Raw genomic sequence first — 25,388 nt, forward strand, 5'->3', positions numbered from 1 at the left:
GTTCAGTGGTAGAGTGTTTGCCTTGCATGCATGAGGCCCTGGGTTCCATTCCTCAGCACCACATAAGCAGAAAAAAAAAAAAAAAGCCAGAAGTGGCGCTGTGGCTCAAGTGGTAGAGTGTTAGCCTTGAGCTGAAGAGCTGAGGGACAGCGCCCAGGCCCAGAATTCAGGCCCACAACCGGACCCCCCCACCAAAAAAAAAAAAAAAAAGAATGTGCCTTGAGTTCAAGGTTGAGTACTGGCCCACAAAAGAAAGAAAGAAAGAAAGAGAGAGAGAGAGAGAGAGAGAGAGAGAGAGAGAGAGAGAGAGAGAGAGAGAGAGAGAGAGAGAGAGAGAGAGAGAGAGAGAGAGAGAGAGAGAGGAAAGAAAGAAAGAAAGAAAGAAAGAAAGAAAGAAAGAAAGAAAGAAAGAAAGAAAGAAAGAAAGAAAGAAAGCTACTTTTAAAATATATTCCACTTTAGAGAAGTCTTTCTTTAAGTCTTTAGCCCATTTAGTAATCAGACAGTTGTTGTTGTTGGGGGATTTAATTTTTTGAGTTCTAAGTATATTTTAGATATGAGACCCTTATCAGTTGTATGGCTAGTGAAGATCTTCCTCCAATCCATGGGCTTTCTATTGATCTTGCTTGCTATGTCCTTTACCATGCAGAAGCTCTGCAGCTTCATGCAATCCCATTAGTCCAACCTTTCTTTGATTTGTTGTGTTTCTAGACTAAAGACTTAAAGAGAGACTTCTCTGAATAGAAAACAAGAATGGCCAATAGACGCAAAAAGAAATGACTCAACTTCTTTAGCCATAAAAGAAATGCAAATCAAACAACATTGAGATTCCACCTCACCCCAGCTAAAATGGCTACAATCAAGAAATCTAATAGATGGTGGAAGGGATGTGGCCAAAAGGGAACCCCACTGCATTGCTGGTGGAAATGTAAACTTGTTCAACCACTGTGGAAAGCAGTATGGGGATTCCTTAAAAGACTCCACATAGAGCTCCCCTATGACTCAGCAATCCCACTCTTAGGCATTTACCCAAACGATCACAAACAAGGCCATACTAAAGCTACCAGCACAACTATGTTTATTGCAGCATTATTTACCATAGCTAAGATATGGAACCAACCCAGATGCTCCTCAGTAGATGAATGGATCAAGAAAATGTGGTATATATACACAATGGAATTATATGCCTTCATCAGAAAGAATGACACCGTCCCACTTGTTAGGAAATGGACTTGGAGAAAAATCATATTAAGTGAAGTAAGTCACACTCAAAGAAACACAGGTCCTATGGTTTCCCTTATCTCCAATAACTAGTATATTTCTAGAACAAACAGAAGAGGTCAAAAGCTATGTACACATGACCATATAACCTGATGCTAAGCAAAATGAACCCGAAGTTAGGTACATAAGATATTTTATCTTTTTTGTTGCTCTTTTAAATGTATTTACAATGTACTATGTGAGATTTTTGTCTCTTTGTATGTTCTTCCCCCATGGTACAACCCCTGTTATCACTGTATTTGATTCCAGTGTCCTGCATCATGTATTTACATTTTTCTAATTTGGGGAGGGGAAGGGAAATAAGAAAATGCTGAAATTAGGATACAGGTTGACACATTGTTACAATGAGATGTACAGACACTATGTTGAAAATGAACTTTACAAATTTGCCGGGAGAGTAAGTTGGGGAGGTGGGGTGGAAAGGAGGGGGTAACAATGCTCTATATGAAATGTACTCATTACCTTGCTCATTTAACTGTAACCCCTCTGTACAGTATCTTTATAATAAAAATATCTATTTAAGATTTTTTAAAAATTCCAGTTCAAGGTTCAGTACTGGCACAGACACAACAAAAACACAAAGTTTCTTAAACTGTATTGAAAATGATACTTTTTGTTTTGGTTGCTGTTGGGTTTAGGGGCAACATGAGGAGTTTTCTCTGGACGTTTGATACTGGCAGAGTTGTGAATTGTATAGAGTGTATAGAATTGTATAGAGGAGCAATTTCTATCTCATATGGTAATTCATATCCAGCTGCCCCAATCATACACAACAGAGGATACAGTTTTATCAATCTCAGAAATATACTGACCAACTCCATGAATAGGTTAGCTATTGTACTAAATTATTGAGATATGAAATTTTGTGGAGAAAGGAGAAGATGTAATATCTACATCTTGGATGAAAATACAAAAATTTATTTGAAAGAGACTAAGTAGGTTCTTGAAGCCACATACTGTATGAAATGTCTGTATCCCCTCCAAACTCAGTATTTTTACAAATTTAAGCACAGTTTTTTTCCCTGGCTGGCATAAATGGTGGTGTTTGGAGGTGAGTTCTTTTGGGGGTAATTAGGTCTATGTGAGCTTATGGGCGTAGAAGCATCCCAGGAAAAGTTTAGTGGCTTTATAAGCAAAGGAAGAAAAACCTCAGTTTTCTCTTGGTCTATGTGAAGACCAAGCAAAAAGATGACTACTGTCAAGCTAGAAACAGAACTGTCACCCTGACCTAAATCTGCCAGTGCCTCCAGCTTGGATTCCCCAGACCTCAGATCCTAAGCAATAAATACCTGTTGTTTAAGCCACTCAATCTATGACATTTTGGCTATGGTACTCCAACTAAGACAACACAAGGCATTCCTGTGTCTGAGCCCCTTCTTTTCTGCTAGTTTCTCAATAGGTGGCATTAAAATGCCACTGGGAAAGGTATTAAATCATTAATAGAACCATAGAACTGGTTTAGGTGAAAAAAATCAGGCAATGAAAATGGGAAGTTGAGAAATGTGGCATGCTGGCATCTCAGTAACTTTCAAATCCAGACATACAATACAATACAACACAATACATTGTATTTATTAACAACACAAAGCAGGAAAATAAATCACACAAAATGTCACTCCCACTTGGACTAGATTCTACCATCAGAAATAGTTCAGAGCAATTTATTCCAAAGAATTTAAATGTGTCATTTTATGTGTAAGCATTATAAGATGGTTAAACTGGGGTAGGGTCCAAGAAGAAAGGAACTCAAGTCATGAAAGTCATGAAAGAAGGGAAATGTTGGAAATAAGGTGAAGAGGGAAGGAACATTAAAACTTTCACCCTTTTCACAATGTTTTAAATAGATTCATTCTCCCTCATTATTTTGCTCTAATACAGCCTTAAAGAGCTAAAAGTTTACTTGGATTCTGTCTATTATACAAAAAAACAAAAAGCTGTGACTCTTTTTTGGTGTTTATGTGCAAATTTATTATTCTGGCACCATGCCAGTGGCTCATTGTAATCCTAGCTATTAAAGTGGCAGTGATTTGAGGATCACAGTTCAAAGCCAGCCAAGGCAGGAAAGTCTGTGAGACCCTTTTTGTCAATTAACCATCCAAAAGGTCAAATTGGAGCTGTGGCTCAAGGGATAGAGTGCCAGCCTTGAGTGAAAAAGCAAAGGAAAGCACCAAGTCTCTGAGTTCAAGCCCCATTACTGGCACACATAAACAGAAAACTCAAAAATTTTTCTAGTATACAAAATTTTTTGTGTTATTTATATATGTTCATATGTGACAACTTTGTATGATATATTATATATGATAAAATAAGTATGGTTGAAATATTTTATTGGTTGTCAAAAATTTTAAAAATAATGTATGAATGAAAGCACTACAGAAATGTTTTCATGTCTTGAAACCATTTATTTCTATATTAGAAATATAGATGTTATTCTCATATTTAATTTCTATGGTCTTTGTAAATGAAAAATGGGCATGGAACAATTTGCTTTAGTGCTTAGTGGCAATACATTTAATTTTATATTACTTTAATTTTAAATTGCTTTTAAGCAAAGAGTGTTGAAAATTCATCATGATGTCTATACTGAAAATTATAGCTCTGTTAGTCATAAATTAAGGAACAACATTTTTTTAGAAAATAAAAGGCATATTTCTGTTTCTCTGGAATACAATAAATATATATTTACAGGAGTATGTGTGTGGCATCTGAATTATACAATTTTTGGCTGAGTTTATGTTCACAATCTAGCAAAATTTATTTAAAAATGTACATGAGATGCAGAAATTCTTAATCTGAGTCTGTTAATTAGTGGCCTTTGAAAGTGATCTGGAAGTCCCCATCATTCCTAATTTCTATTAAAATACTTGTGGGCATTGCAAAAATTATATTATCAATCATCTAAATTGTTTTTGATTATTAGTGAGCAATGAATCGACACTCACATTTCATTAATTTTTTTAGGGTAAATCAGACATCCTACAAATATAAGATTGATAACAAGGGTTAAATGTGTTCTTACAATGAATTGGACTATATTTGATTACATTTTTTTTCTCCAACATGAATTTTAACAAACCCGTTCTTACTGTCTTCATGGCAACTGAATAAGATATTCAGCAGTCAAGAAAAAAATCTCATGGAGACATACTTACTCATCTACTCCTATAAATTAGGACATTTGAAAAATATCAGAGTAGTAAAATATTTAACTTGTGTTCCAACATCCTTCGTTTATGTGCAGCTTCTCAGTAAAGGTTCTTATTCCTTGAGGATTCACCTCCTCAATGATGGTTTTTATATAAAAATAGATTGCCCCTCACACCCAAGGCCCAACTATAATCTCCTGGGACCACTGACAGCAATATCAGCCATTGAGAAGTCATCCTACAATGCCTGTCATCATATTGCACGTGTTTTGTCAAGGTATATATTCTTAAACGCCTGGTTGTGCACTTTCTGCAGTGCCACCTGTCAGTTAGGCAGGAAGAGCCAGCAACCCCGCCACTGCTTTCTCCTCTTTTATGGAAGTGTTTCAGCTTGGCATGTGAAGTACTCACACAGATAATTAGTCCTCCCCTTGGAGCAAATTCATGAAGAGAATCTGATATTTTCCACAATCTCTCTTGACTACATTTTTTGAATGGATGTTACGACTGTCCCTCCAAAGGTTCATGTGTAAATATTCTGAGTTCTGCTGGGTGCTTTTGCGGGTGGTTGGAAACCTAAGAAATAAGGTCTAGTTGGAGATATTGTGAGAATTGTGAAGCATTGTTCTCTCTTTTGTGTTTTTCCTGTGTGCGAAGGTAGGCAACTTCCTCTAACCTCCACCCCCTCTATAGTGAACTCCCTTGACTTCTCTCCTTATCAGATGATTATCTCAAGTATTTCCTTAGTAATGGAAACCTGACTAATAAAACAGGCAAATGAACAAATGAAGAATACTAAAAATGGTACATTTAAATTTCAGTATAAATCTCAGTTAAATGCTCTCAATTTTAGTTTTCAGTTTGTTGAAGGGATAACTGAAGAAGCTTATAGTTATTTAAGGACGGCATGATTATGTGAGCCAGACAGACTTGGGTTTGAATCCTGATTCTACCACTTTGTTCCTACAAAATTCTGAGCAAGTCACTTAACTGCAGCAGTAAAGGACCATTCTCCTGTAATGGATGTGAATCTTACATGTGGCTGAACTGGTTCTAGGAACACCCATCACCTCCTTAATAAAAGTGAAGCAAATAATATCTATTCTTATGAACATTGTTATTAATATTTTTATTCACATCACAGTCTTTTATCATGGCTATCATACACTGGCTTAATCAAAAACAAAAAATGTGAAATTTTGAATTTATTACCATAATCTTCACTGCACTGGGTAAGTTTTCAAGAACCTTAAAGCACAATGTGGGCATGGTGGCACACGCCTACTCTCTGGTCAACAGGCAGGCTGAGGGGATTGAGCCTGAGGCCAGCTTTTCCTTCTCAAAAGGAAAAGGAACAAGGTTGGGTGGGAGGAGGAGCAAGCAGGTGACAAAAAGTGGAGAGGTGAAGAAGTAGGAGGAGAAAGAAAAAGAGGAGGAGGAAGATCAGGATAAAGAAGTAACTTAGAAGAAGGGGAAGGGGAGGAGAAGGAGAAGGAGGAGGAGAAAAAGAAGAAGGAAAGTTTAAATTATATAACTGTAAAAAGAGTTCCTTCTTAGGTCTTATCCTTTTATCCTCAAAAGTATCATCAGAAAATATCATTTATTTAGAACAAGTCTCTAATTTCTTACCTCAAATGAGAGCTTCCAGATTGCTGAAGAATCATTGTGTCCTAACATTTAAATTATTCACATACAACAACAAAATATTGCTTGTTTTATATATCCAATCTTTGGTTTCTCTGGAACTCTTTATGGCAAAATTTGTCTGGCTGCAGAACAAGAAGGAAACAACATTCTGATGCCAGATACTGAAGATCAATAGCTATTTCCCTAAGTTTATAACACAATTAAAATGTGTAACAGGAATAAATTTCCCTTCAAACCCTAAAGCTAGCCCAGAATTATTGACAAAGTCAAAGTTACGTGGTGTAACATTTTTATTATGTTTATGGATAATATGAAGGTGTTTATGGCTCATACATATAATTTGTTAAGAACACTGAAGAGGAAGTATCTTTTGCCTTAGGAAGACATCAATTGTTTCAAAAGTTCTTTAAGGTTTCAAAATTTCTAAAGAGGTAAATCTGTGCTTCATAGCACCAGTTTGTATTATGTATATTACCAGTCTGTGTTTGTATTTTACCTAAAGCTTCAAACTGAAGGCTAATGGTTAAAAACATTCTTGAATTTAGTAGAACCCATTGAACTACTCCACAAATTTGTCCCTGTCAACAATAATTCTATGAATGTATGTATAATGGGCATGTCATAAGTTTATGAGGGAGCTAGGACAAGACAAATTATGATGCATTCAAAGAGAAAAATAGTGTTTCTAGTATGTGAAAATCAAAGAAATTTTATAAAATTCATTATTCACAGAAAAATAGATACTGAGTGATGGAATGGACTGCTGAGAAAATTATTCTTTTCTGTAATAAAATCAGATAATCAGAAATCTTCACAAATGGATGTAAAAGGCAAATGTTTGAAAGACTCTAATTGGTTATAACAGTTTTCTAATAATAACTTTTAAACATTGTACACTTGGAAACTATAGTGGTAAATGGAGTCAAATGTATCTTGGTTTTTTATTCTAATTCCTCCCCTTATTGGCATTTAGTTTTAATTACATTGCTTGCTTCTTTCATTATCATTAACCATGACACTGGTATAAACCTTGTCATTAATCGCTAATTATCATGGGTTTGAAAGCCTTTTATTGGCCATGAGCTGGTGGTTCAAGCTAATCCTAGCTACTCAGGAGGCTGAGATATGAGGACTGTGGCTTAAAGGTATTCTAGACAAAAAAGTCCATGAGACTCTTTTCTCCAGTTAACCAGCAAAAGACAAGTACAGCTGCGGCTCACATAGTAGAGCATCAGCATGAGTAAAAGACTTAAGGAACAGTGCCCAGGCCAAGTTCAAGCCACAGTTACCATCTCAAAAATAAACATTTGAGTGCATAAACACTGATTCCAAACTTATTTCCCTTTCTTTACATAGTCATTAGTTATGGATCCCATAGGTCTGCCACATTCATGGTGTTTGGATAGTATACACATGACATTTTTTTTATGTTAAAGAAATGGGAAGGTACTGTATAAAAAAGTTACATACTATGAAACCCAGTGTTGCATTGTTGTCCAAGAAGTTAGGTGTACTCATGGCATGTACTGTTCTGGATAAAATTCAGGATATCTCTAGCTAAATATGCAGAAGAACCATTAATACACAAGCACACAAGCACATGAGTAGGCATGTGTGTGTGTGTGTGCACACGTGCACACACACACACACACACACACTTCTACAGAGAGTATCTGTGTAAAATAGATCAATCATCTACAATTTTTTCCACTTTCCCTCATTCCCTGACAGAGTCTCTTGGCTAACTTCATTACAATTGCTACTGCTGGCCAATTCTTTCATTTAGTTTTTATGGAATCAATACCCTACAATGAACTTCCTATGTGGCTATGAATAAATTCATCATTATTTCAATGACACAGGCTACTTGACAGGAACTCCATCATCTATTTTTTTTCTAACTCCACAGATTTGCATTGTACTCACTCTTCCTCCCTTTAGAAAAAGAAAGCTGCTCTTCCTATTTTTTTTAAAGTTAAGTTTGTACCGAGTATATAGCTCAGTCACATAGTGATTTATCTAGTATGCATAAGACACTGAGTTTGATTCCCAGCACTAAAAGATGGAATCAAATTAAGTCAAATCAAATAATATGAAGTAAAGTGAAGTTGCTTCATTCACTCCTTGATTTCAAGGGAATTTTCTTGTTTGTGAAAAGAACAACTTAAGTTTATTTCAAAGAACTTTTATAGATATTAACTTACATGTTCAGCCAACCATCAAAACCTAGTGTTTTAGCATCATGTTTGAATCCCTGCCAATAATTAGCTTCTGCTGGTCTTCCATTGAATTGTCTTTATAAACCTAGCAGCCCTTGTGCTTTATTTTCCCCTTGTTTTTTCATATTTAAGAGTCTCTGAGAACTCATCTTAGGAACTCCAGCCTGAATCCCTGCACCAGACAGCTGAAGTAAATAAGAAACAAATTCTCTAATATTGAATTACAAAGCACTAATTGCAATCTCCAGTCTCTTAGAATAAAAAGACTCTATCACCTATGACTATTGTAGGAAAAGGCCTTTCAGTTTTAAAACAGTGTTTATTTGCCAATGTTTTTTTGTTTAGTTAAGACTCACATGCTATTTGTTTTTGTACTAATCATGTTAAGTACCGCTACTTTATGCTCAACTAATTTTCATGTTTGAATAAATGAAAATTGCATACACACATAGGAATAATAATATGCATTTTATGTTTGCTCTTTCTAAGCATATTAAATTCATACTTGTTGAAAACATAGCTAAATGCTTTAGTCCTTGGCAAAATGAATAAAATAATCAGCATGCTAGTGATGGTCCTTCATCACAGAAGGAGAACATATTAACGCAGAGAAATCTGCAATGACAAAATGGGCAAAAAGAAGGAAAATGTCCCAGGATGAGACAAAGAATGACAATCACTTAAGATAGAGAGTCACTGCTTTAGCTTTGGAAGTTAGAGCATTTATCATTGAGATATTTCTTCTGATAATTCAATGACAGAAACAAACGAAAGGACACAACCAATACACTGAAGGGATTCACAAGTTATGTTTATTGGAAGAAGAGAGAATACTTGTTTTTGTGAGACTCAATTTATAGTGCAATTCTGTCTTAAATTACTACTCAGTTTTCTGGTTCTTTCCACAGTCTATATAACTAGCAACTTAGATAAATGCAAAATTTATATGGACATTATTGAACATTCTACTATCCATATTATTGCAGAATGTGTTACTAAATCATATAACACTATTTTATACATTTATACATAACATTAGTAATTACTAGTTCCTAGAAATATAAGCAATAGCATATGTTTTCTAATGTAGGAAAAAATGCTGCCCCAAAGAAACCCATATGGGTGAAATGATAAACTGGAAAAGACATAAATGTAATCCTTAAAATATATAAAATAAATTAATGAACAACATATTATTTTTTAGTTAAATTTCTTCTTTTCATTCCCCAAATTCTTTTTTTCTTTTTTCTTTTTTTATTGTGAAAATACCATATAGAGGGGTTACAATTAAATGAAAAGGTAATGAGTACATTTCTTATCAAGCATTGTTGCCTCCTCCTGTTTCCCCTTCCCATCCCTTTTCCCCCTGGCCCACCATGTACCAAAGCTGTAAAGTTCCTTTTTCGACATAACGTCTTGTACATCTCATTGTTGCAATAGGTCCACCTGTATCCCTATTTAAATAATTTGTGTTTTTCCTTCCCCTCTCCAAATTATACCAGCATCAAATACAGTGAAAACAGGGTTATACTGTGGGTAATTACCTATATGGAAAATACAAAGTTTGAAGCGATAGCATTAGCTCTTTGTGTTTGAATGTCATAAATTACATATATGAATGGCTTCATCATCAGTATCAGTTTGCTCATCTTTATATCTTATTCTCTCTTCAACCATATCCCAAATATCAGAGATAGAGAATGTATGAAGGTTTTCATTGGCCAAAATTAATGAGCACCAGCTACAAAATATAGAATGTACAACAAAGACTCTGGGACAAAGACTTCAGTAATATATTACAATATTTTAAATAATATATCTTTGTTATAAAATTTCAATAGTATGAATATTTAAATAATTAAAATACATAGGTCTTAAAAATGTTTCAAAAATTATTATTTTTTTCTTTCAGTTAGAAGATTCTGAGGATCAAACACTGCTTTCTGGCTAGGTAAATGTCTACCACAGAACAACATAGCCAGCCAAAGTCTCCTTCCTTCCTTCCTTCCTCCCTTCATCCTTTTTCCCTTTCCATTTTTTGGGGGTACAAGTAGTACTGTGGTACGAACTCAGGGTCTTTGCTTACTCATTTGTTTGCCCAATGGTCACTATACCACATGATTCATGCTTCCAACCCTGCTTTTTCTGGTTATTTTGGTGACTGAATCTTACAGACTTCTCTGCCTAGACTAACTTTAGATTATAACTCTAGATCTCAGCCACCTGGTTTGTCTGTAATATTTACTTATTTTTATCTTCTCTTCTTACTCCCACTTTTATTTTATGCTTTATTATTTTTCTACATATGTGTTATAGAAAATTCTTGTTGGATAGTGCACAACAGAAAATCATCCAGTTAAAGATTTTGAGGTTAATTAAATAATATTATTTCCCTTTTTCCTATTACTCTCTGAACTTCACTTCTCAGTGTTGTTTAACCAACTTTTCTAATAAGAACTGTGTCATGTATGCATATAATTCTAATTTTTATCACCATATCCAATCAATAAATATAAGCATCTCTCTAATAACTTGTATATTTTTAACCTGTTTGAACACTTGTTAATCTTGACTGCTAGGGACTTTAAAAATAGACTTGTGACCAGTAGAGGTGACTCAGGATATTTTGGCACTCCTTTTTTTAATGTCAATTTTTACTGTCATTATAACGTTAGCCATATTTTCTACTAAGTTTTCTTATTTGTAGTCTATTGCAATGTAAAATTGCTTTGCAAAATCCTCTGTTTTCAATGACAGAAGAAAATGCAACATGAAATATATAGGTATATATTTTTGTAGACTTTCCATCTGAAGTGCTTTTGGTAAAGAAAAACTTCTTCCTTTTGGCTACTTACTTGAATTCACAATGTTGTCAAAATCTATTGAAATCATCCTTCTTCTTTGAAAAGATTGTTAGATGAATCTGTAATTTCTTAGCAACCTATATGTAGTTATAAAAGTACCAAAAATAAGCAGGAAAGGAAGTAATCCCACTTTTTGTGGAAGATTGGATTTCTGCATGTGAGATACTGAGCAATGTGATGTGAGGAAAAATTGTTCAAGACTTACCAGTAACTTAATGGAACATGATACCTGTTTCTGATTTCATTAGAAGTACATGAAGAAAGCGGGTCCTTGCTGCTTTTTTCTGTTCTGTTTTCAAAGGAAGTCATGTTAGAGAAAACAAGGGCATTACAGAGCTTCAGTAGACCTCGAGATGAAATCATTTTTTAGTCAACCATTCAACTGGGTCCCAAGTCACCAGCAAAGCCCAAGGTCTTGTTTTAACAGGTCCACAAGCACAACTTTTGCCTTCTGTGATGCCGTACATTAAATTGGGTAGTTGATTTTTTTTCAAGGCATTTCCTTTTTGGATTTTTCAGTAGAAAGGATTTTATATCTGTCAAAGTCACACTCTTTTTGGGGAACATAGTATCCAACCTGCATTCCACTGATCACAGATTTAAAGAGGAGAAGTAGATTGCTTTTCAGTATAAATTACTGAAAGCATTTATGAAAAGCACCTTCTGAAGTGTTCAGTTGTAGAGAGTTTAGACACATCTATCAGCAGGGCAACAAAACAGCCCTGTCAAATCCAGCTGTGTGCAAGCACTTTCCTGAGGAGAGATTAGAAACTCAAGGGATCAAGTGAAGCTTAATGTCCTTTATGTATTTTTATCCTAATGACATTTTCTTTGCAAACTTGTCAGCTGCCTATTTTTCTTTTACTTATGTATCAAGTGTGATGCTTTCTAATAATAAGTACATGCTTGGTTAATAATCCTCTCCCAAATAACCGGCGATTAAAGAAAAAAAAACATTGGCTTACTGATGTACTCAATTATTTAAATCTATATAACCTCTCTCCTCAAATCCACAGAATAGCTTACAATGTAATAATTATATGGTGTTTTTACCCATATAATCATCAGATGATTACTGAAGCCTTTGTTCATTCCTATAAGGAAAGGGAATAAGATCCAAAGACAGATCCAATCTTTTAAATACATAGAAATATTTTAATTGCATTATTAATAACAATGTTTAAGTGATCACAGCATTTTTTAGGTGTGCTTCATCTTTTCATAATTTTATAGTGATTTTAAGTGAAACAATACTCCCCTTTGAAACACTTTCAGTGCAATAAACCAGTATTTAAATCAAAGGGGATTAAAGCATGCCTTTCAGAATATGTGAAAGTCCAAGAACAAACTGTATATTTCAAAGTGATTGAGTATTGGCTTTTCCCCAGCAGCAAGTTTTAACTAAGTACCATGCAAGTACAGCTTTATCTCATATTCTGTTTAATACACTGCTTGTCATTCTGTTTCTAATAAGGCAGAGGACCTATTTCCATTGAAAAGGAAAAGGAACACAAAAAGCACTTCTTAGCTCAGTTTTGTTGAGCTCATTAGCTATTTCTCACCTTTCACTTCAAATTTCATCTCCTAATCTGTTTTCCCTGCACCTGAGAAAAGCCAAGATCTCCTGCATCTTTGTGTAACTCAGATTCACCTGAGATTTCATGCCTTGGTATTCGTAGCAATCCTAATCACACCAAAAACACTGGATTTTGTTCATAGGTTATAAGACCTCTATTTACCTCTCCAGCAAAGCTTCTGGAAATTTCTCTGAAAAGTGCCTCAGGTCTCCAGTGCTCAAAATCTAATACTAAGGAGCAGTAGAAGACAGAGACGTTATTCCAGAGCGGTTTACACTTGTGTTAATTCAAAAACTGCTGCTAAAGTTCTATAAGTTGCAAAGGCAGAGAAACTAGTAAGTCCTCTTTGAAAGATTTCAGGGCACTCACAAGTATGGTTTACAATGATGAATGCAGAGGTATTTTTCCCACCACAGAAGGTAAACATGCACCTCAAACCAGTATAACAGGTTAGAGTCTTTCTCCAGTACTGCTCCCCTCAGGCTGTAACTTAGAAGCACAGACACTAAGGCACCTTCCTGCCTAGATTATTTTTATTTCTACGAGCAAAAAACCAAAAATTCATATTCCCTTAAAAAATTATCAAGGGAGTTCCTCCACAGACTTTCAACTGATGTCTGTCTTCTGGTTATAATTAAAGGTAAGTAAATGTTTTATAAAACTAATGCAATTTTTAATGCAGTCAAGAGAAGAACTGGGGCCTGGATAGACCTACAACAGCCTCACTGAAAATTAGCCAATACTTTCAAGGTTACAAAGGCAGAAACTAAACAGTGTCAGGAGAGAAGGCATGTGTTACACTGGTTTTTCCCTTATGAAAACAGAAAGCAAATGCCTCTTAAAAAATAGTATGCCAAATTCACCCATGAAATTACCTAACTGGCTCTGGCCAGGTAGGGTGGAGACCTGGATTCTGGCAACTGCTTCTGTGAAACTAAGGGAGATATTCTTAACTTTGTACAATGTGTTTGCTGCTCAGCAAAGCCAAACATGGACTCTAGACTCCTTAGGCTTTTCTAGCTAGAGTGTGTTAATATTCTACTATACTTTTTCCTTCTTGTGACACCCCATTCAGGGAAGAAGTCTGGGAAAGTAGCTTAGTGGTAAGCGTTTGCAATGCATCCATGAGGCCTTGGATTCAATTCCTCAGCACCGCATAAGCAGAAAACCCGGAAGTGGCACTGTGGCTCAAGTGGTAGAGTGCTAGCCTTAAGCTGAAGAGCTGAGGGACAGCACCCTGGCCGAATTCAGTCCCATGACCAACAAATAAAAATTTAAAAAAAAGAAAAGGGAAGAAATAAGGTATAAAAAAGAGAAAATCTGTAATGGACAGTGGTAAAAGCACCAACACAACTGCTATCAGCCTATGGAACTAGTCAATGTAGATGATGAATAGCACAAAGAAGACAACCTCACCCTGATTCAAGAAAATCTTCCCTTACAAGGTTGCTCCAGCTTGTAAATATTTAGAAATACCTGTTGTTCTATAAACATCAAATAAAATTACTATATACTCTTATTTACCAAGAAATGAATAGCCTTGAACATGTTAGATCAAGGATGAAAGGGAGAAAGAAAACCACAAAGTTCATAGAAACTGTGTTTCTGAGGAATGAGTTTCTGAGGTAGGACTCAGTTGCTGGCTAGTCATAAATTATTTTCCTCTTTCACAATTCTAAGAACATTCCTCTCTGTTACAAAGATACCAGGAAGAATCGAAAATGCTTATCATCCTGGCAGAAAAGAGATAAAAATCCTTTATGTGCCCAACTGTGGCCTAAGAAAAGCATGTTCTAGTAAGTTTGTTGTCTGCAAAGGAAGAAATGGTCACCCTTTCATCAGTCAAGCCATGGCCTTCTCTACTGTAACCAAATGGTAGGGCACCAAGAGTTTGCATGTTATACAAAGAGATAATTCTTCCTCTTCTCAGCAAATAATGCAGAGATGGTACTTATCCCTATTCCCTATGTCATATTATTCATCTTGGATTCATAGTTTCAAAGACTAGGAAAAGTTATTTGCATTCTATCCTATGCTCCAGAATTTATTTTATAATGGTGAGATTTTTATAAGCTTAAAGAGAAACTTCTCTGAAGAAGAAAGAAGGATGGCCAATAGACACATGAAGAAATGTTCAACATCCCTAGCCATAAAAGAAAGGCAAATCAAAACAACATTGAGATATCACCTCACTCCAGTTAGAACGGCAAAAATCAAGAACTCTAACAACAACAGATGCTGGAGGGGATGTGGACAGAAAGGAACCTTACTTCATTGTTGGTGGGAATGTAAACTTGTTCAACCACTTTGGAAAGCAGTATGGAGGTTCCTCAAAAGACTTCACATAGAACTCCCCTATGACCCAGCAATCCCACTTTTGGGCATTTACCCAAATGTTTACAAACAAGACCACACTAAAGCTACCAGTACAACTATGTTTATTGCAGCATTATTTACCATAGCTAAGATATGGAACCAACCCAGATGCCCCTCAGTAGATGAATGGATCAAGAAAATGTGGTATATATACACAATGGAATTCTATGCCTCCATCAGAAAGAATGACATTGCCCCATTTGTTAGGAAATGGAAAAACTTGGAAAAAATTATATTAAGTGAAGTAAGCCAGGCCCAAAGAAACATAGGTCCCATGGTTTCCCTTATTTGTAATATCTAGTAGATGTATGAGTCAAGTGGAAAAGGTCAGATAATGTGATGTCAGGAAAATGAACCCTTAGATATGTATTTTAATGTTTTTTTCTTTTATGCATGTGTTTCTAACGCATTTATAAGATTATCTCTTTGTTGCTTTGTATGTCCCTCCCCCACAGTATAACCCCTGCTTTCACTATATTTGATGTCAGTATAACTTGTGGAGGAGATGGGGAAAAACCAGTTGTTTAAGGATACAGGTGGACCTGTTGCAACAATGAGAAGTACAAGTTGTCATGTCCAAAACAAGCTTTACAAAGTCGGTGGGGGAGGGGGAATGGGGGGGAAGGAGAAGGATTGGGATTGGGATTGGGGGGGAGGCTGGGAAGTGATGTGAAGGGTAAACAAAGGAGGAGGCTGCAATGCTTGGTAAGAAATGTACGCATTATCCTGCCCATGTAATTGTAACTTCTCTGTACAGTATGTTCACAAATAAAATAAAATTAAATTAAAAAAAAAGAGTCTCATAGACTTTTCTGCCCAAGCTGGCTTTGAACCAAGATCCTCAGATCTCAACCTCTTGGAGTAGCTAAGATTCTAAGAGTGGGCTACCATCACCCAGTAAGAGCTTGCTTTCGACATTTGAAAAGATAATTGAGATCTGTTCACATCAAGTTGAAGATAACCTTAGTTCAACTTCACTTTCACTGGGGGAAAAAAAAAGTAGATCTCAAAGGCAGCTGTGTCTTCACATGGCACAAAGCAGATGGGCAAGAGAGAGCAACCCAACTCCCAATAGCCCTTTTTATGAGTCCACTTAAAGCTCAGGAGCTAAATATGTCTCTAGAAGCTCCACCTTCCAGGCCCACTGAAGTGTTTTCAACAAATAAATTTGGGAGCCACACATTCAACACCCTCTAAATGCCAACCAGAATGAAATTAAATAGCATCTATGCGTAGCATTAGAAAATCAGTATTCAAAGCACACAATGGAATTCCTGTGATAATCTTGATGATATTCAAACAAAAATACAATATTCTCATTGCCAAATCACTCAACAGTCAACCATATATTTAACATATAAAACAGAACATGTGTCTTACTGTAATTTTGACCAAAGGATATTCATTTGAACAGTCTTAATGAGCAGTCTTCAGATAATTTCCTTTTCTTTCCTTTTTTTTTTTTAACAAAAAATAGTTACATCACTTGTGAAACTAAAGATTTCAAGACCTTTTAATTGATTTTGATCATTTTGAAACTCAGGCTCAGATACAGGACAGAATATTCTGCAGACAGCCCAGTTTTGTTTGGGTACTCTCAAAAGGAAAAGTCCAGGATATTTGATTAGTTTTATAATTTAGTAACAAGAAATATCAAAATACCTTACATTCACACATACAAATAAAGCTGCAAATGATCCCATTATATTTAATTCCATTATGATTTAAAGAAATATTAAACAAAATTTAAAATCAACAATTGAAGTGCCTTCACCTTCATTTGATTCACAGGTTCTCTTAAGAATCTTAATGCAAATTCATCTGGAATGGAGGTACAGCTCTGAACTATTTGTGGATCTACCAAGGATGTATCTCTCTTTTTTTTTTTTGGTCCGGTTGTGGGGCTTGAACTCTGGGCCTGGGCGCTGTCCCTCAGCTCTTCAGCTCAAGGCTAGCGCTCTACCACTTGAGCCACAGTGCCACTTCCGGCTTTTTTCTTTTTGCTTATGTGGTGCTGAAGAATCGAACCCAGGGCCTCAGGCATGCAAGGCAAGCACTCTACCTCTGAGCCACCTTCCCAGCCCCGCAAGGATGTATCTCAACTCAGAAAAGATCAGGAAAGAAAATGAACTCCTTATTGAAAAATGTTTTCAGATTATTGGGCAATTCAGCTCAGAATGAACATTAAGAAGATACTACAACTAAATGAAAGATACACATTTCTTAATATTTGAATTATATATTTTGGAGGAATAATACTCAATATATCTATCAGAAGCTATTATTTTAAATCCACAACAAGCTGTAGACTGGTGGCTCACGCTTATAATCCTAGCTACTCAGGAGGCTGAGATCTGAGGATCATGGCTCAAAGCCAGCCCAGGCAGGAAAGTCCATGAGACTTTTATCTCCAATAAACCAGAAAACAGGAAGTGGCGCTGTGGCTCAAGTGGTAGAGTGTTAGCCTTGAGCTGAAGAGCTAAGGGATAGCCCAGAATTCAAGCCCTATGACCGACCAAAAAAATTGTTTTAAGTTAAATCTGTACATGCCTTTCTGATATATGCTAATAATTCTGGATATAACTGTTTTTTTCTACATAGGTATATGTAGGAGATCGAGCTGTCTTTACCCAGTATAGCATATTACCAGAAGTGTAACATGCATAAAATTGCCCAGAAAAATGAGAAAACAAATTAGAAAATATGAATGGCAAGAGGAAATATATCTATGTAATACTTTGCTTTATTTCAGTCCATAAACACAGATGTGTAACGGGACATGTTAGTCACAATATTAGCAAACAATCACATATCTTTCATACAAATCTATCATCACGTATGCAATTCTGACAACCTACATATTTCTCACATGCTTTGCCCAGGAAAAAATACTAGAGATAATTAAGATATATTGCAATTGAGCATGCTATCATTTGGTTCATAACACACAAATTATTCTCAGAATTATGATGAGTAAGTCTTTTATTTTCTGGTTTTAATTTTTTCTTTCCTTTTTTACATGGATGAACTTTAAATATATGTACACATGTGTGTATATTGTACTCAAATGTATACATATTTATATGTATACATATATGTATATATATAGACACAGCCATATAACTGAACAGTTTATGAACGCAATGCATCTCGATCAGTGTCACCTCTTTTAGGGTTTTTCTTTTGTAAAAATTATTAAATGAATTTTAAAAATATTTTATAACATATTTTAAAAAGATTTAAGGAACATACGGGAATAAAAATAAGATTTTTAAAACAGTGCTGTGAAGATTAAGGAAAGAAATAGAAATATCAAGAGGATGAAATAACTTTAGAGACCATGATATATGTCTGTAGATGGCTACTCACATGTGTCAGGTTTTTAAAGTGTGATTGTATTTTTAACTACTTGAATTGAATGGGATACTGGGCCATTTCTTTGTGGTACACTATATTTCATGAGAACACAATGTCGTAATTATCAGGTATATATCTTCCTCATTACCAAGTACATTTAAAAATGGCCTTGATCCCAATTTTTATTTATAAAGGAAATAAATAGTTCATAAGAGTTCTGACTTCTGGAAATTATGGCCATAGCTAAGCACTGCCCCATTTTCTATTTTTCTTTCTTTAAGAAAGAAATGTTGTCACTCATAAACAGGGAACTTTGTATTTTTTTTCCAAACAACAAGCTGAAATGTGGGTGCCTAGGGAGGCCAGTGTCAACAAACTAGTCCCTTCAAAGGACAAAGGTACCTGGTGAAGTGGGTTCTGTAAAAGAAACCACACCACCTCAACTAAGAACTTCCCCAGCCTGTGCTCTCTCTACCCTTCAATGTGTAGTGATATTAATCAAAGGCATAATTAGCTTGTAAAGCTCAGAGATAGCAACACTTTCTTACAAATATAAATTTCACAGCTAGAGCCCCCCAAAAAGTCAATATTAAAGCAACAATGGAAAACGTCCAACATAGGAAATCCACTGACAGCTGACTGCACCATCTTCCCAGCATTACTTTGGAGGGCAAAAGGTTTAATTCTACTTTCTGCCACATTTGTGATTCTGTTGGTTGGGTTATTTTTTTTAAGACAAGCTGTTTTTTCTAGATCAACAATTCCAACCTCTTTGCCACTCCTCAGAGAACACCTAAAAATAGTGGCAGGGCACATGCATGTGAATGTATGTACCCACACAGAAACGCAGATGTGTTCTCTCTCTCTCTCTCTCTGTCTCTCTCTCTCTCTCTCTCTGTCTCTCTCTCTCTCTCTCTCTCTCTCTCTCACACACACACACACATACACACACACACACAGAATTAACAACAGTGCTTTAATTTCTGATTGTGAACATTTCAGAGACTGTTGGTGCTTACCTTGTAAAGATGTGTTAGGTGAACTGGCTTCATTCTCTCCCATCTTATTATTTCTTTGTAAACGAAGCCCAGCAGTGTCGGGTTGTGTCATTTACCCTGCAAGCTTTGTGACCTTCTGACTTTCTACTGTAGTACTGAAACAGTACACTGCCTGCTCTCTTCTGTGAATAATTACCATTCTGCTTCCTGAGTTACCTGGGCTGCAGGACCTGTTTTACTATGAAGTGAGATCACATCCTTGGATCCAGTGTCCTGCTCTTAATGTGAGCCTCCACAATATGGCTTTGTTTCAGTTTTGATATTAACTTTTAACTCTGTACTTTTTCACTTCGGTCCAGAAACACTATTTGCATGTTTCCATGAAACAAATTCTGTGTTAACAATGTGCCATGGTTCAGAGCCAGGGTTCTTTTTACTATTTTTATTTCAATTTTTTGTTCTCAATCTACTTTTCTTAAAGAAATAAATTAAATTTGAATAAATTATGCAGGATCCATGATTGTTTTTTTAATATAGGAAAGGAGGAACAGCCAGAGAGTCTGCTGTGTGTGGTGGTTTAAAGACAGACATTGGAGTGTCTATTTATTTCTCTGTGACTATAAAAGATGCATTGTATTCATAAACTGACATGTTAAATTGGAACTTCTTTGTACAAACTACTGAAAGATTATAAGAGAATAAACTCTAAAGAAGGAATAGAACATTCTTGAGATTCCAATTTTAAGCTAAAAGGTAGAAGATTAACATGGAAAACAAAACCAATAATGTATAACTGTGCTAAATATTGTGAATAATAGATAGTAAACATAAAATTGAGATGTTTGTGCTTCCTCCTCTTCCTCTTCCTTTTCCTCTTTCTCTTCCTCTTCCTTTTCTTTTTCTAGTAAGTAAAGGGACTGGAGCACTGATGTGGCTGAAAAATTTCTGATATCCGTCATACTACCTATTTTTTTGGGGGAGGTCTGGTTGTGGGGCCTGAACTCTGGGCCTGGGCGCTATCCCTCAGCTCTTCAGCTCAAGGCTAGCACTCTACCACTTGAGCCACAGCACCACTACTGGCTTTTTTCTTTTTGCTTATGTGGTGCTGAGGAATCAAACCCAGGGCCTCGAGCATGCAAGGCAAGTTCTCTACCACTGAACCACCTTCCCAGCCCCCGTCACACTGCCTATTAACTAAAAGATCCTCTCCTCTCCTTTCTTTCCTTTCCCCTCCCCTACTTTCCCTGTTCTTCCACTCCCCTCCTGCCCTCCTCATATGAAGCTCATGGTCTTCCTGCCTCTGTCTGCAAGTATTTGAAATACCAGCAGGTAACTACTTCCTCTGTAACTGGAAGATGTCAAAAGAATTACTCAGTCCAATCTTGAAGGCCATAAATATTTTATTTGTAGACTAGAATACTGATATTTCATTGTTTTTTGACAATAGGAAACTGATAAATGTTTGCTTAGATTAACTTGTTTCTGAAACAAAATATTCTCTAGCAAGATGAACTGTGAGTTAAAGATATGTAAGTAAGAGCTCACAAAACGATAGTGATTGATGTGTTTTGTGACCCATTAGATACCTGTAATTAAAGAGAATCTCCACTTTCTTCCTCTAGAATTCCTTACCTTTTGGCTTTGGTTGTGCAAATGGAAAAGAAAACAAAAGCACACACAGATATACACACCTATGTGCACATGTGCCACATGCACATGTGCTTATATATGGAATGAATATGCACATTTATACACACAAATATTCTTAGAACCATATGCACATTTATGCATACAGACATCTATACATATCCCCACAAAATATTATGTATCTATATATCTCAATTCAAAATTTTTCCTTTTTCTTTTTTCGTTTTTAGTTTTTAAATAATCTGTACACCAAATATGCTAGTTAATGGGAAACATTGATAACATTAATTATGTAGGCAACAGAATTGCTAAGTGGGTAGAACGACTATTATCCAAAGTGCCTAAAATTAGAACAAATGCAAAATTATCCAATATTTAGTATGTACCCGCTCATGCTTACAATACTAGTGCTTGGAGACTGAAGCAAGAATATTGCCTATTTCAGACCAGCATGGCACTACAAATCAACACAAAGCCAGCCTGAGTTACAAAGGGAGACTCTGTCCCACAAAAGAAAAAGAAATTTACAATTTAGAATTTTTTCTTTCATTTACTGACTCTATAATTTTCAGTTTTCTCATGGGTAATATGGAAACTGGAGCCCATATTACCAAGAATCACTTCATATTACATCCACAGGAACTTCTGAATTATAATCCAGCTTGACATCCTTTCTAGATTAGAACACTGCTTTGCTTAGTACAATGCCATATGTGAACATCTATACCATGCAACATACTTTACCAAAAGTACCTGAAACAGAATGTTTGCCAGTAAAACATTACAATATCATTTTGATATTGCTCCTCTAAAAGAGGAGCATTTGAATTGTCAATTCTCATTATGTCAGACTTGGAAATGTATTTACATACTTTCAGCAGGCACCTAAAATTAGTCACTAACTATAACAAAATACCCATTATCTACTGGCAGAACTGTGAATTATGGCGTGTTGAAAGTTCTAATGGCAATAGAGTACGGAAGTTGTATTCTTGAGCCAAGGGAAAAAAAGCATAAAACATAAACACCAGAAACCAGAAGAGGTTCTCTAGATGCCCAGAAAAGAACATAAATATACACTCAGTTATACTAAAACCACTTGCAATGTTCATAAACTACCAGGCACATGTGCTTTTCCATTCTGTCTTCCATTTATACATGCTTCATTTGTGTATGCTTAAAAAGTTTCTTCCAGAAAAGAAATTTGAACCATACCCAGATAGAATTTATACATGCCTTGATAATTTATTCACCTCCCTTTTGCTTAACTTTTATACAATATTTTTTCTGGAGCTGTCTGGATTAAGGCCCATATCACTGCTTTTAGATATCCTTAATAATGTTAAGCCTTAGCCAGGCACCAGTGGCTCATGCCTGTAATCCTACTTACTCAGAAGGCTGAGATCTGAGGATTGTGTTTTGAAGCCAGCCCCTGGCAGAAAAGTCAATGAGACTCTTATTTCCAATTAATCACAGAAAAAGCAGGAAGTGGTGCTGTGGCTCAAGTAGTATAGTGGTTCCCTAGAGCAAAAGGAACTCAGGAATAGTGTTGAGGCCGAGTTCAAGCCCAAGACTGGCAAAAAAATGTAATTATAAAATAATAATAATAGTAGTAGTAGTAATTCTAAGCCTTTCTTCATATCATATTCTCATCATGTTTTATTTTAAGTATTTCCTAATTACTTTTGTCCCTATCACCAGCATCCTGCAGTGCCTAGTACATATTATGCCTTCACTACATATTGTAAAAATGAATATAAAGAAGGGAACAAAGGGATTTAAAAGAAGGAAAGATTGAAGCTATTCCAAAAGAAAAAAATAATAAAATTTGAAAGTGAAAAGGTAAAAGTTTCTAGATTTAGTCATCTGAGAAAGACCTAAGAACAAGAATATAAGAATGAGAATAATTACAATAATTCTAAAGTGTTAAAACAAAATAAGTGAAAGAGAAAAAAGTTATATTTTATGTGCACACATACACATACAACAAAAAGAAAAAACATGAGCCAGAATAGCTTCACTAGATGGTGAAAAGGAGAATGATATAATTTTAAAGTTATCAAGAAAAAAATCTGAATCTTAAAAGGGCCAGAGAGAATCTATGTGGCTTAGTTTGGTTCTTGAATGATTTACATAAAAATTACTGAAGGTGTTTTTAAACAACACAAATAGCATCATGGAAAACAATACATATGGTCACCATCTAATCCTAAAGAGCCCACAAAGAAAGTATAATAAATACTATCATTTATCTTCCAAGTTGAAGGTTCTGCCTAGAAACTATCCAAGAAGAAAACAATTATTGTAGGTTAAGCTGGAGTGAAGGCTGTTATTGAAGTGATCATTCTTATTCAGTTCTGATTTTCAAGAAGGTAAGTAGGAACATTTGAGAAGCACTGTAAAACAGGTCATCATGGATCTGAACATGGAATCTCATGTTAATGGAACATGGGAATCTATGTATAAAATGTCAAATATGTCTAATAATACACATCTGCAACTTGTATTCTCAGTAAAAGCCTAAAACATGGGAAGAAGGACTTGAATAAAACCATAGCTTTAAACCATGAATGTCATGTAAAGAAAAGATGGGAAAGCATTGTGGGAAGGAAAGAATAGAGCTCTAACAGTAAACTTCTCTACTTCCTTACAGTGGAAGTCAAATCTGTACAGATTTCTGCCAAACTCCAATGAGCTGGAGGGCAAATTCATGCTCAGCTACCTAGCAGATTGAGAGATTACAGTGCCAAGATTAGAGAGAGGGCCAGGCTTTCCTTTGCAGTAAGTGCTCTCCTGGTACTTCCTGCATTTTAGAGTAAGACAGACAGCTCGGGCAATTTTAGTCATTCCAACAATCACAGTGTTCTCCCCATTTCCAAAGCAGTTAAACAAATGTTTGGAAAATAATTAGATTGAGTTAATATTTAAATGTTCAACATGATTTCAACAGTTTCTCAACATTTCCTTCACTTAAATCCCTAATCTCCTTGGTTCACCAAAAATGGGAAAAGCTTTCCCTTTTACTTTTATTTTTGCTTTTGAAGTAGCATACATTAATAATATGAGAGGGTTTTGCTGGGACAGTTCCATAGATGCACTCATACAGTACATTTTTGATAAAGGTAACTTGTTGCAATGTAGTTCCATGCTCTTTTCTCTCCTCAATACTTTGTCTGAGTCTGACAAGTTGCATTATGATGTCTTATATATGTACGTCCAATATCCTTCATTCCCCTGCCTTCTCCACTGACATCCCCAGGCTACCTTCTTAGGGACTTAGGTCCCATTATTATTTTATCATCATCATCATCATCATCATCATCATCACCACCACCACCACCACCACCACCACTACCACTTCAGGCCTACATTCTACAGACACCTGAAAAGCTATGGTACTTGGCTGTTTGAACTTGACCTATCTCACTCACCACATTCATTTCCAATTGCTATCCAGGAACATATTTTCAAATGTTGAGAATCAGTATCAAACAATATTTTCTAAATGAAGCCTGCTTGAAAAATTTCCCTTTCTTGGTTTAACTAGATTCTCAAAACTATAACAAGGACAAAGCTAACAACCTGATATCATGAACCATATGGTATTGTAGCTGGATATTTCATCAAGTGTTCTAGAATAAAATGTATTTGAAGTTGGAACTTTTGTTGGTTATTTGTAGCTGAGAATTCCTAGGTTGAGGCTGTGTGTTCTCATAGACACTAAGTTCTTTGTGAGTCCTATCATAATTGAGATGTCTGTGTGTGCAGGATGTAGGAAGAGCAGTGACAAGCTAGCTGCATACTATGACAGAATGGGTAGAAATAAAAGAATATTCCCTGATGTTTAAGAAAACGGTCCCCAATGTGTTCTACCTCATCTCTTCTGGATCTGAGTATTACCATTCACCCAGCTGTTTGAAACTTAAATCTGTGATTTATCCTTGGGTCTTTCCTCACATCCCCAGTAGCCTGAAGGTTAGAGATATTTAGAACTGTGTTGGTAGTAGTACAGGAAGAGACAGGGATCTGGGGTAGAAGACATGCCCTCCTTTTCCTAGGGACTCTGAGGAAAGTAAATATTAATAAATAAATAAATGAATAAACAAATGAATGATAAAATAAATAAATAATGAATAAATGAACAACAAATAACATGAATAAAACAATTAATTAACTAATTAATTAATGAGGAAAGTAAAGACAACTCAGAATCTGCACTCTGCTGCTTCCATAAGTCCTTTGGAGCCTCTACCTATTTTCTGGGAGAGGGGACAAA

General features: G+C 35.7%; 1 protein-coding gene across 1 annotated transcript in view; it reads right to left on the reverse strand.

The window, feature by feature from the left end:
* The window catches only part of LOC138804550 (inactive N-acetylated-alpha-linked acidic dipeptidase-like protein 2), a gene marked incomplete at its 3' end in the record, with an annotated part of 613,633 nt that extends 593,905 nt beyond the window's left edge, over window positions 1-19,728 (reverse strand). The window contains exon 1 of the mRNA XM_069988885.1: window positions 19,487-19,728. Within this exon, the coding sequence (XP_069844986.1) occupies window positions 19,487-19,577 (91 nt within the window). The remainder of the gene's footprint in view (window positions 1-19,486) is intronic.
* Window positions 19,729-25,388: the final 5,660 nt, after the last annotated feature.

Source organism: Dipodomys merriami, unplaced genomic scaffold, assembly GCF_024711535.1.
Source record: "Dipodomys merriami isolate MVZ:Mamm:240054 unplaced genomic scaffold, mDipMer1.0.p SCAF_369, whole genome shotgun sequence".
NCBI lineage: Eukaryota > Metazoa > Chordata > Mammalia > Rodentia > Heteromyidae > Dipodomys > Dipodomys merriami.